We start from the raw sequence: 13,957 nt of genomic DNA on the forward strand, positions 1-13,957 counted from the left end.
TGTCGAGAACTTTGAACGTTTCTTCAAGTGCAGTCGCAAAAACCATCAAGCGCTATGATGAAACTGGCTCTCATGAGGACTGCCACAGGAAAGGAAGACCCAGAGTTACCTCTGCTGCAGAGTTCATTACATTTACATCATTTAGCAGATGCTCTTATCCAGAGCATACATTTCATACCTCTTTTTCTCCATAATGGTCCCCCCATGGGAATCAAACCCACAACCCTGGCATTGCAAACACCATGCTCTACAAACTGAGCCACACGGGACCATTAGACTTATCAGTCTCAGAAATTGCAGCCCAAATAAATGCTTCACAGAGTTTAAGTAACAAACACATCTCAACATCAGCTGTTCAGAGGAGACTGCGTGAATCAGGCCTTCATGGTCGAATTGCTGCAAAGAAAGCACTACTAAAGGACACCAATAACAAGAATATACTCGCTTCGGCAAGGAACACGAGCAATGGACATTAGACCGGTGGAAATCTGTCCTTTGGTCTGATGAGTTCACATGATTCTATATGTTATTTCATAGTTTTGATGTCTTCACTATTATTCTACAGTGAAGAAAATAGTAAAAATGTAGAAACACCCTTGAATGAGTAGGTGTGTCCAAACTTTTGACTGGTACTGTACATTATCATCCCTGAGATGACTCCTTTGATGGGTGCTCTGCTCTGAAGTTCAAAGCACGATACTTCTGTTGTCCAGATTTTGTTTTGAGGCCCACGACAATCTTCCTCTGTTCTTCAGAAATACAATTAATCAGAATAAGACCACTCCTGGTCACTCTGATAAACTCCACTTCTCCCAGCGCATACTTCACCATTTCACACCTCAAATGGGTCTCCCACATATGCATTCTTACTCAACAAACTCATCCCAACAACAAATAATCCATTATCATTCTTCCACATATCCTGTACTCCAATTTTATACAATTTCACTTTTGTAAAACAAATTGACACTACTGTTGTCCATTCAGGACATTGGTCTTCACCAACTTTGCTCAACTGGCTGCCTGATTCAAACTCTGTATCCACTTCCTCCATCTCTCCAGCTCTATCCACTGAGTTCTTTACTGAAAGTTGAACTTCTTACAATACTTCAGGAAGTCATCTAACAATTTACTTCATTACCCATAGTGCATAGCATTATAACTACTGCTACAGAAACCACATTGGACATTAATACTTAGTCCAATTACGTAAACATTTTATTCAGAAAACTGTTGTAAATCGACTGTTGCAAGGACGTGAGGAAGAGTTGCAATGTGAATGTCTTGCAAATTTTTTCAACCTCGCGAACACAAACTAATCATAAAATAGGGAGATGTAGCCTGCACACTAAAGCTGTCCGAATAAGGCAGTTTTTGTCTTGTGGATTTTATTCCTTGTTTATTACTAATATGTGTTTGCGGTAGAAATGTTTACATGTATGATTTGCAGTAAGTATGTTCAACCCACTATCACAAATCAAATCTTCAACAAAACAAAGGAGACGTCAACAAAATAAAGGAGATGATCATGGACTTCAGGAAACAGCAGAGGGAGCACCCCCCTATCCACATCGAAGGGACAGCAGTGTAGAACGTGGAAAGTTTTAAGTTCCTCGGCGTACACATCACAGACAAACTGAAATGGTCCACCCACACAGACAGTGTGGTGAAGAAGGCGCAACAGCGACTCTTCAACCTCAGGAGGCTGAAGAAATTTGGCTTGTCACCCAAAACCCTGACAAACCTTTGCAGATGCACAATAGAAAGCATCCTGTCAGGCTGTTTCACAGCTTGGTACGGCAACTGCTCCCCCCTGAACTGCAAGGCTCTCCAGAGTGTGGTGCGGTCTGCACAACGCATCACCGGGGGCAAACTACCTGCCCTCCATGACACCTACAGCATCCGATGTCACAGGAAGGCCAAAAGATCATCAAGGACAACAACCACCCGAGCCACTGCCTGTTCACACCGCTATCATCCAGAAGGCGAGGTCAGTACAGGTGCATCAAAGCTGGGACCGAGAGATTGAAAAACAGCTTCTATCTCAAGGCCATCAGACTGCTAAACAGCCATCACTAACTCAGAGATGCTGCTGCCTACATTGAGACCCAATCACTGAACACTTTAATAAATGGATCACTAGTCACTTTAACAATGCCACTTTAAATAATGGCACTTCAATAATGTTTGCATATCTTACATTACTCATATCACATGTACAGTTGAAGTCAGAAGTTTACATACACCTTGGTGGTTTAAAAATGAGTTTCAATGACTCCAACCTAAGTGTATGTAAACTTCCGACTTCAACTGTATATACTGTATTTAATACCATCTACTGTACCTTGCCTATGCCGCTCGGCCATCACTCATTCATATACTTATATGTACATATTCCCATTCACTCCTTTTGATTTGTGTTTATTAGGTAGTTGTTGGGGAATTGTTTGATTACTTGTTAGATATTACTACACTGTCGGAACTAGAAGCACAAGCATTTCACTACACTCGCATTAACATCTGCTAAACATGTGTATGTCACCAATAAAATTAGATTTGATTAGATTTGAAATCACAAAATGTATTTGAAATTTGTGACAATTGTCTCGTGTCCACCAGACATTTAAAATAATTTGTGTCTTTCACGATAATCTGTGATTGTGTGTTGATAATGTTACATGTTTAACCTTAAATGTTTCCAGCCCTTAGGTCTTTTATTTTTAACCCAAGACTATTTTCACACATGGCTTTGTTTGGCAGCACTTTAACTGGTCCTTTTAAAGGTAGCAACTCTTTAAACGTAATGGGATAGTTCAGTGAAATTATGTATTCAGATTTATTTCCTTACCTAAAACAGTACATGGACTACTCTAAGGAGTTACTGCAATCCACACTTCTGATTTTGGTAGACCAGTCACTGCCAAGAAATACTAATGTTAGCATTTTTGGACAACAAGCTTAACGTTACTTAGCATAGAGTGAGTCTGAAGTTACACATCACACTATTACAACAGTGTGACTGCCATTTTGAGACGTTCATGAGCATCAGGTACTTCTGGAATGTCTATGGCCTGTCCATCTTATTGTGAGAAATGACTCTGGTCGTTCAAAACATTTAAAAAAGTATATATTTATAAAGTATAAATAGCTCACACATTATGAGGCCACACAAAAATACTTAACTACTGATTAGTAAATGGTTTATAAGGGGAAAGGGGGATTCCTCAGTCAGTTGTACAACTGAATACATTCAACTGAAATGTGTATTCCGCATTTAACCCAACCCGTCTGAATCAGAGGTGAGGGGGTCTACCTTAAACGACATCCACGTCATCGGCGCCCAGGGAACAGGGGCAGAACGACAGATTCGATCCAGCAACCTTGCGGTTACTGGCCCAACGCTCCTACCCTACCAGGCTACCTGCCATCCATAAGGACCTATATTATGAATGGAGTAAAGATTAATAAATGATTAAACTAGTTACTAATACATTATAAATGCTTTATTACGTGGAGTTATAACTAATTGCTACCCATTTTTTTGCTGCCTAAAACTGACAAGATTAATTCATAAACTTTTTAAAATTGTTCCTTAAACTTAATTTTATTGTTTTGATAAGTTATATTTCTTACACTTCATGGATTTTAGGTATGTTATTCAGTACAGTTTCAATTGTTAAAACAGCATTGAATCTGAACCTTCAAATTAATTATGTGACATATCTGAATAGCCAACCCAATCGAGTACTAATCATTATGACATTTCAGGAGTTCTCAGGATGTACTGCACAGAACCTTAATAATATGAGAGCCCAACAGTCTTTGTACCTGCACCATGAACTAAAGTCATCCCTGAATATTGGCCTCCCCGCCTACGTGAACGTCGGGGTCTTTTGTGAGCCAGTCAGGCTTCGGTTGCCGAGCACGTACATCTGGAAGAATTTGTTTTTAGTAATTGGTTGTAAAGGCTGAGCAGATAATGAAGCGAAGTTACAAGTGAAGGCCACTCTCGGTTTCTCGTGAAGACACTCAATGGTGGTGAGGATGAGCTATAAGAAAGTGAAAGATCCGATTTTTGAAAACATGAGGTGAACACTAGTGCTATCCAAAATCAATCCACCCAAAAAAAACAAATACAATTAACCATGTTTGACATGACATGTCTGGTAAATAAATGTATGAATATGGTCCATATACCAAAATGCTAGTTCTAAGAAAGCCGTATTTGTGAGCTCTTTGTTCTTGTATTCACAAGCTTAAATGGCTACATCGGGGTTTTGGCAATGTGGCCCTTTATCTAATTTCCCAGAGTAAGATGAACTCATGGATACTATTTTTATGTCTCTGTGTCGAGCATGAAGGACGTTAGAGAGTTTGCGAGCCATTGCTAAGTAACATTAGCATAATGACTGGAAGTCTACTTTATCTACTTCCCCAGAATCAGATGAACTTGTGGATACCATTGTATGGCTCTGTGTCAAGAAGAAAGGAAGAGGTAGTTCTCAAGCCAATGCTAACTAGCGTGGAGTCCTATCGTTGCACTAATGCTAGTTAGTATTGGCTCATTGCCAATCCTGATGTATCCCTTTTATGGTAACTCTCCAGTCTTTCCATATTTATATGAAATATGACCTATAATTAATTACAATATGAGTGAATTTGTTTTCCTTTCCCAAAATGTTTTAATTAAGTATGTTAAAAAGCAGCTTTCTGTGTTGGAATGGTGTGGGCGTCCCCCAACAACAGAATGGCGTGGGCGTAAACTAGTCTAATGCGAGTAGACCGCTCAATGGCCAGCTTATCCTCCTCACAAGGATGACATCAAATTCTATGAGAAAATAGAAAGCATTTTTGAGATACAAGTCTGTTTGAGATACAAATTTGAGGGGGGATTTTAGAAGTGTTTTTTTTTCTCTCAAATTTATGCTTTGGCCACATACGAGTATAGGACGAGTCAGTAACATTATTTAGGTATGAGGTAACAGAATATTAACTTTTAAAAGTAAAATTTTCACTGGAAGGTTACTTTAATAATATTATTACAAGTTGAACAATACTGCACGTGCCACAAACCCAATGATCCATGGAAGCCATCCATTCCCATTTTCTAAACAAAACAATAGCAACATTATGCACCTATTTAAAACATTGAACAAGTAAAGTCAGACAGTTCCGTTATGATACATTACAATCCATTTCAAAATGGTGAGATGAAGAGAATCTCACCACTGGAGTTTCATCAAAAGTGAAAACTGTTTTGGTATAAATCAAGTCCTAGGAATCCACTTTCCCGTTCCACCTTTATGTTAACTTCTCTGGCCTAGGTGGAACGTGACCATCTCACACTATTCAACAGCCAGTGAAATAGCATGGCGCGAAATACAAAACAGCAAAAATATCATAATTTAAATTTCTTAAACATACGACTACACCATTTTAAAGATACACTTCTCCTTAATGTAACCACATTGTCCAATTTCAAAAAGGCTTTACAGCGAAAGCAAAACATTAGATTATGTTAGGAGAGAACATAGACAAAAATAACCACACAGCCATTTTCCAAGCAAGGATATATGTCACAAAAACCCAAAACACAGCTAAATGAATGTCAAAGTTATCCTTGGTAGTAGGAAAAGGGCAGAGTCAAATGCAGGAGACTGAGGTCCATTAACACAGATGTTTAATAAACACAGAATAAACAAAATCGCCACAAGGCAGGGTGCGCAGAACACAAGACAGGAGGACAGCTCCAAAATCAAAAACGCACGGGCGCAGCCCGGCAACCCTAATGCCTAATCCAAAAATACACGGCGTAGCTAAAGCAGCGCAAAAACACGGACTGCCACACATAACATGACATGTAATAATCCCGCACGAATTCCCAAACCAAAAAGACAAACTAAATACCCCCCCACTAATGACTAACAAGGAACAGGTGCGGACCTAGACAGACAAAACCAACAGACACAGAAATGTAGATCGGTGGCAGCTAGTAGGCCGGCGACAACGACCGCCGAGCACCGCCCGACCGGGGAGGGGCGCCACCTTCTGTGGACGCTGTGACAATGAAGCACTAACCTTTGATGATCTTCATCAGATGACACTCCTAGGACATCATGTTACACAATACATGTATGTTTTGTTCGATAAAGTTCATATTTATATCCAAAAACAGAATTTTACATTGGCGCGTGATGTTCAGAAAATGTATTCCCACCAAAACGTCCGGTGAATGTGCACATCAATTTACAAAAATACTCATCATCAACGTTGACAAAATATATAACAATTATTTTAAGAATTATAGATAGACTACTCCTGGATGCAACCGCTGGGTCAGATTTTAAAATAGCTTTATGGAGAAAGCACATTTTTCAATATTCTGAGAACATCGCCATCACAGCAAGCTATACAGACACCCGCCAAGTTCGGGGTCACCTAAACTCAGAATTAGTATTATAAATATTCTCTTACCTTTGCTGATCTTTGTCAGAATGAACTCCCAGGACTGCTACTTCCACAAGAAATGTTGTTTCAGTTCGAAATAATCCATATTTATGTCCAAATACCTCCGTTTTGTTTGTGCGTACAGAGCACTATCCAAAGGCATAACGCGCGAGCATGGTACCAGAGACGAAAAGTCTAAATGTTCCATTACCGTTCTTAGAAGCATGTCAAACGTTGTTTAAAATCAATCTTTATGGTATTTTTAACGTAAAAATGCGATAATATTCCAACCGGACAATAGCATATTCATTCAAGAAGAAAAAGAAGGAACGGCGCGCTCGCGGGATCGCGCATATCCAATCCCTTTGTCCCCAGGCAGTCCACTGATTGACTGAGCTACTATTCTCTTCCCAGTGACAGGAGAATGCTGAAAGAACTTTCTGAAGGCTGTTGGCAGCCAATGGAAGCCTTAGGAAGTGCAACGTGACCCCACAGACACTGTAGTTTCGATAGAGATTCAAAAGAAGAACTACAATTCTCAGACTTTCCACTTCCTGGTTGGATTTTTCTCTGGTTTTTGCCTGCCATATGAGTTCTGTTATACTCACAGACATCATTCAAACAGTTTTAGAAACTTCAGAGTGTTTTCTATCCAAATCTACTAATACTATGCATATTGTAGTTTCTGGGCCAGAGTAGTAACCAGTTTAATTTGGGTACGTTTTTCATCCAGCCGTGAAAATACTGCCCCCTATACTTTAAGAAGTTTTAATATAAAACAAAATGCTTTAATATAATTGTAATCCACTGCAAATTCTCCCAGACTGTTTAATAGCTTGAAATTTCACATAACTGCTCAACTGATACTTGAATATCAGGTCCAATCTTCATTTGGCTGCGTCGTACAATTTTAAAGTTTGAGTTTCTTTCTGAGCCAAGGCCATTGTGATCCATGTTAATGGTTATTTACATTGCAGAGCGATACTTGCTGTGATATTTTGTTAAGAATTATATCCCATTAAATCATTATTGCTCCCCTATTCTAGAGCCAGGTAATAAGTGGGGCAGGTCATTTAAATGTCAAACGGATTGTGTGTTAGTGACCATGTTATAGAGCTTTAACTAGTGTTACTGTAGTCACTAGACCATAGACCAACATATGAGCATCAGACAGGGACATTGTAGTCACAAAAAACAGAAAGAAACTATATTTTTCACAGGGCTTGGGTTACTTTTTTGCATTCAATCCCTTAGCAATCAGCAGACCCTCACATGTTGATTGGGAATATTAATCTTAACTGATTTCATTGGCCACCTGCCTGTATCCATTAATCAACTCTCTCATTGGTACAGTATGGGGCGCTTTGATTCACCACCACAACAGACGAAGATGAACTCAGCAATATATATTTCTCATTATAACACCACACTCGACATAAATATTAATAGCGTCGTTTTCAGCTTGTGGGCATGAATCATTTTTGTAGACAGGGAATTTTAACAGCCAGCCATGCATACCCATGAACAGTAGATAAGCAAGGTGTCGTGATAAACAACCAGTGCACTAAGGTTCGGTCAAGAAAAAAAATTAAAATAATATCCAAGCCACATATTCAAAGTGCCATTTATTCGATGTAGCTACTCACAGAGTACTTACGCAACCTCTATGGATGTACAGATCTTAATTTGAACATGCAGTTTGTCAATAGCAATGTATCAACAATGACTCAGTGTTATCTCTGATGGTGTTTATGAATGCTTTGGCACTTCACAAATGTCAGCATGCCGGACGCCGTTCACTGCGGTGGTGTATTGCTTGCATTGGTCATATGTTGTGTGTTACGTTGGACACGATGCTTTGAAGAATATGACATAAATCAATGTGATTGCATCAAGTGCATATTGGCCTCCAGTCTTTGTACTACAGTATTTCTCTTTGGCTTATAACACCCTTGCCACTGCATATTAAACCAATTTTAAAGGGGGGTGACGATGTATTAAGCCTAGTTAAATGCTACTGAAAGGCTACAGGTATATGAAGCAGTAGCGATGCGTGGGTAAAATCACTTGGGAAGCCAAGCCAGGGGGGGAAGCAATATTACAACCTATGTGTTGTGATAATTGTATTGTTTGCTCTATAACATAGCATTTGTGATGTTGAGTGATTAGGCCTGGCTCGCAGTTGGCATTCCAATTCATCCCAAAGGTATTTGAGGTCAGAGCTCTGTGCAGGCCAGTCAAGTTCTTCAACACCAATCTCAACAAACTATTTCTGTATAAACCTTGCTTTGTGCACGGTGGCATTGTCATGCTGAAACAGGAAAGGGTCTTCCCAAAACTGTTGCCACAAAGTTGGAAACACAGACTTATCTAGAATGTCATTGTATGCTTTAGCATTAGAATTCCCTTCACTGGAACTGAGGGGCCTAGCCCAAACCATGAAAAACAGCCCCAGAACATTTTTCCTCCTCCACCAAACTTTACAGTTGGCACTATGTATTGGGGCAGGTAGCGTTCTCCCAGCATCCGCCAAACCCTGATTTGTCTGTCGTACTGTCAGATGGTGAAGCGTGATTCATCACTCCAGAGAACGTATTTCCACAGTCCAATGGTGTGTGTGTGTGTGTGTGTGTGTGTGTGTGTGTGTGTGTGTGTGTGTGTGTGTGTGTGTGTGTGTGTGTGTGTGTGTGTGTGTGTGTGTGTGTGTGTGTGTGTGTGTGTGTGTGTGTGTGTGTGTGTGTGTGTGCGAAAGTAGAAAAAACATGTTGACTCACCAATGCTATCCTCCTCTCTTTCATGTTGCCAAAACAGTGTAGGACTCTGTCATACAGTAGGCTGCACACTTTTAGTTTTTGTTGTCCTGGCTAAAATGCTTGCTCGCTAACCTAACTTCCTTTCATGGGCAATGATGAGCCACTACATCTAGCTACATATTGAACTTCAGACCAGGGGCACAAAGTATGAATTCATGGTTGGATCAGAATCACTGTTATAATCATTGCCCAGTATCAATAATTAAGTAGAACCAGAAGTCCAAATCTCTAGCTCCATCTATGGCTAATTTAGGAAAGGGCCAATTTTAGCTAGCTAGCTAGCCACTGGAGGACAACAACATGAGATACAACAATTATGTTTTTTTCTGTCAATGACATTTGGCTTTTGTTGTGATGTGATTGGTGTGAAGCCAAATCCAAACTGGCGCCAGGACCATTCACAGTTGAGCTCGCTCAGATCCTTTCAATGCTGATTGGCTATTATTTTACTGTTTCTATCAAATGGAGGCCAAATGCTCGCTGGCTTCCCTTGCATTCAATGCTACGGCAGCAACAATATCATACTCTTTTTGATCAGACAGCATCAGATAGATGGGCTACACATAGAGACAGAAGGGCGCTGTTTTGCTCACTCGCATGCTTGCTCCGGTGAGATACATTCAACCTCTTGCGAATTGAAGGAAAATTATGAAACACAGAGACGAAAGATTAATTATTTAGGTTTTTCTATTTCTCTATTGGTAAAGTTTTTGGGGAAGCCTGGCTTCCCTTGGCATCCATGAATACACGTCACCAATATTAAGCCTATTGAAAGGCTGTAGATTTGAGCTATTCAGTTAAGTTGCCCCACCTTCATGTATTATTGGTTAAATGACCTGTCAGCTAGGCTGAGGATGTTTCTGATTGGTCCTGTGTCTCCAGGTGTACGACCAACATTATAAGGCCGTGCTGGACGGCATGGAAACAGATAGCATCATGGAGATTGACCCCACCCACCGCATTGAGATCTTCAGGATGGGCAACGGTAGCAATGAGGTCCTCGAGGTCCACGACTTCAAACATGTAAGTATTGGCAAAATACACATTATGTACAGTATACTTTATGCATACTTCATTTACAGTCTCTTTTTTATTATTAGTATAGTTTTTGTGCAGTTTGATTGAATTTGTGTTTGAGCCCTTTCCAAATTGTTCTTATATTGTGTAAAAGCATTTCTGTTCTCCTGAAATCATATCTTCTTCGACAATACCCTGCACTCTCTCCTGTTTTTTTCTCTCTCACACAGAAAAAGCTGATGTGACAATGTGTGTCATAAATAATACTAAATATCTAATAAGAGCTTTCAATTCCCTCTCATACACCATCCCTTACCCAACACGCACACACACATACACACACACAAAAAGTGCTTTCTTGAACCTAAAAGGGTTATTTGGTTGTCCCCATAGGAGAATCCTTTGGAGAACCCTTTTTGGTTCCAGGTCCATGTAGAACCCTTTTCAAGAGGGTTCTACTGTCTACATGGAACCCAAAAGGGTTCTACCTGGAGCCAAAAATATTTATCCTATGGGAACAGCTGAAAAACGTTTTCGGAACACTTTTTTCTATATAAAACTAAATATCTAATAACAAGAGGTCTCAGTTACGTCTCACACTCATACTGTGACGGCCCTGAATTTTCCTGAACCGTCTCAGTGCTTCTCCTTCCAATAGAGCGCTTTCCCTTTAATTCTTAATTAAATAGGGCTTCTCCTTCCAATAGGGCGCTTCCCCTTTAATTCCCAATTAAATAGCCAGCATCAGCTGCGCAAAAGTGGGGTTGTGATGGAAACGTGAATGAGGATGTGCTCAACCCTCAGGTCTGAAGCGGCTCTCTTCCGTTTGTTGTGTTGCTTTAAAAGTGTGCTTTGTGTAGCCTAATAGCAAGTTTTACCCAGGATTGGATCCACTCTTTGCGTCCGTGGACTACACCTCTCCGTTGTTCTTCGTGGCCTTTCTCCGCTGGAGATCTGTCGGCGGATTGGATTGTCTGACTAACCGACTGACTACAACATTTTTTGTATACGGTATTTCATTTGTTTTGGTGTGATGTATACCGTGATGATTTATGTAGTTAGTTGTAGTTGAGGACTTATTGAGATGTGTGGTAAAATATTTGTTATTTTGATTGTATCATTGACACTGGGTTTACGCTACACTGGGATGAACGGACAAACATTGCGTGACTAAGGTCACTTGAGTTCCCTGAACTTGTTTACTGGGCTGGACTCTTTTTAGGCCCGAGGTACAGGACATTTCTGGAGGAACCAGAGCTGTTTAGAGCTCATTATTTGTTGTGTGTGTGTGTGTGTGTGTGTGTGTGTGTGTGTGTGTGTGTGTGTGTGTGAGCATTTATGTTAGTAATACAACCACGCAAAAGAATACAGTTGTTTTGTAAGTTCTTTCCAATGTTTTAAGGGTTTATGAAAAGTGTATTTCCATCCTGACTTTTACATGAGTCCTTTGTATTGGTGTAGACTTGACGGACCAGATGGGACTCATTCCCTCCCAAACCAAAAGGAGAAACCAATATTTTCTCTGGTAGGCACAACCTACCAGGCACCCCTATAAACGATAACCTCAAGTCAAAACCGTTACATAAAAAAATGGCACCCCAGATGGGACCTCAACATTGAGAAATAACCAAAGCAAATCTTTTGTGTGGAATTAAATCAATGGATTCACCCCAAGAAAATGTGCTCATCCATTTCATACCTGTCAATGGGAATACACAGGGCCAGTCTGACCATTGAGCCGACAATACAAATCATAATGTTAATGGAGTTGATTTGGGCCAGAGCCCTGGGAATCTGAATGCTCGGTCTGGACCACAGGCCACAGGAGGTCTAACCAGTTACTCCCTTATTGACATGGATCTGTGTGGAAGTACTGAGCTAGCCCTCTCTCTGACACCCAACCTTCCTCCATTGTCTGGTTTATCTCCAGAGGTTGTAGTCTTACAACTTCAAGGTGACATCCTTGATATTCGTCGGACTCAACAACATCTCCAAACTCTAATCCGCCATAAATTCAAATGTCTGAGTGAAGAGCAAAAACAGAGTGGCATGGAATTCAGAAACTCACTGAGCACTCTAACCCACACGCTGACAGAGCTCAGTGAGAGTGGAAGACAGGATGTTACTGGTGCCATGGACAGGCAGTTTGACTACCAACAAACCCAACTCACTGCCACTCTCCAGTGGCGCCTGCAACACCATCACACTGAGGTCCTCAAGGACGTTAATTCAGTTTTTTTCTCCTCTGGATAACACTGTAGACCACTTGCAGAAAGAGCTCTCTAAATGTGTTAAAATGTTGGATGACGTGTCGGTTGACATGGCCTCCATTAGGCACAACTCCTTGCACAGAGCTTGTCTGGAGTCCACTTCTGTTCAGACCACTGAGGGCCAAGCTGGTACCTCAGAACAGCTAAGACAAGGCCATGCTGCAGCCCCCCTTACAGGATGCAATCCACCATGCATCCTGGTGTTCATTTTCATGGTCCGATAACTCCCTCACCCTCTACCTCCTCAATCACTCCTAGCTCTTTTGTTCATGGTGATTTGAGTAGACGTCATGTGGGGGCGATGCCCATTAAATTGCAATTTCCCACCTTTGGGAAAAAGGATGACAGTCCTGATCCGCTAATGTATCTGGAAAGATGTCGTGACTTTCTTGCCCTCAATCCCCTGGCTGACGAAGAACTCCTTGCCACATTGAGGAATGTGTTGCATGGAACAGCTCGAGACTGGTGGGATGTGGCACGTCTCACCACTACCTCCTGGGCTGACTTTGAGGCCCAGGAGTTTTCCTCTGCATTTCTGTCTGAGGACTACACAGATGAGCTGGCAGACAGAGTCAGGAATCGAGTGCAAAGAGAGAAAGAGAGTATCCGTGACTTTGCATACGGTTACCACTCCCTGTGCAGAAGGTGGAAACCTGGCATTGATGAGGAAGAGGTCATTAAATTGATCTTGAAGAACGTCAACTCAGAGAAAGAGTCACCACTGTTGATGGACTGGTTCGCCTGGGACAGCAGTTTGAGAAGGACAGAGAATGCCAACGGCAATATGAACAGAGAAAGAAACAGACACCCAAACCGTTACCCAAGCCAGACCATCAACAACAGCCAGAGTCTCCAGCCAAGACCCCTCCCATGTTCTGTTGTAGATGTAGCCAAAAGGGACATTCTTCAGCTACATGTCAAGACCATATCAAGTAAACCCTTCCAGAAACCACAAATCACAACAGGCAAACACACCTAACTCCCTTCGCAGGAACGACCATCCTACTCTGGGTGCTTTGACCAGAGTTGAAACCCCAAGAGTCACTGCCTACGCCCCCCCCATCGACATCCCCTTCCTTTCAGTTAATACCGCACCAACTGGTGGTACCCCTGTCCATAGGTCCATGGACAGGAACTGCCATCCTGGACACCGGGTCATCCTACACACTGCTCAATGAGAAACTGTGGAAGGAGGTTAAAGGTCCACAATACAACTTGAAGCCGTGGACAGAAGGTCCACTCTATCTGGCTGATGGTGAGGCTAAACGACCACTTGGATGGAGTGAGGTAGTTCCGCCTGTGTAACCGCTCCTATATGATTCCTTCTGTTATCCTACAAACCAAGAACCTTGCTTTTCCTGTCGTGTTGGGAATTGATTTCATGTACTTCAGTGGTGTCCAGATTGATAT

At 41.3% G+C, this 13,957-nt stretch overlaps 1 protein-coding gene across 1 annotated transcript in view; it reads left to right on the forward strand.

Annotated features, from left to right (window-relative positions):
• Positions 1–13,957, forward strand: part of LOC106611510 (tenomodulin) — a 126,843-nt gene that overhangs the window by 88,376 nt on the left and 24,510 nt on the right. Inside the window, exon 3 of the mRNA XM_014211790.3 lies at positions 10,143–10,283. Within this exon, the coding sequence (XP_014067265.1) occupies positions 10,143–10,283 (141 nt within the window). The remainder of the gene's footprint in view (positions 1–10,142; positions 10,284–13,957) is intronic.

The sequence above is a fragment of the Salmo salar genome, chromosome 09 (genome assembly GCF_965601325.2).
Source record: "Salmo salar chromosome 09, fSalSal1, whole genome shotgun sequence".
Classification (NCBI taxonomy): domain Eukaryota; kingdom Metazoa; phylum Chordata; class Actinopteri; order Salmoniformes; family Salmonidae; genus Salmo; species Salmo salar.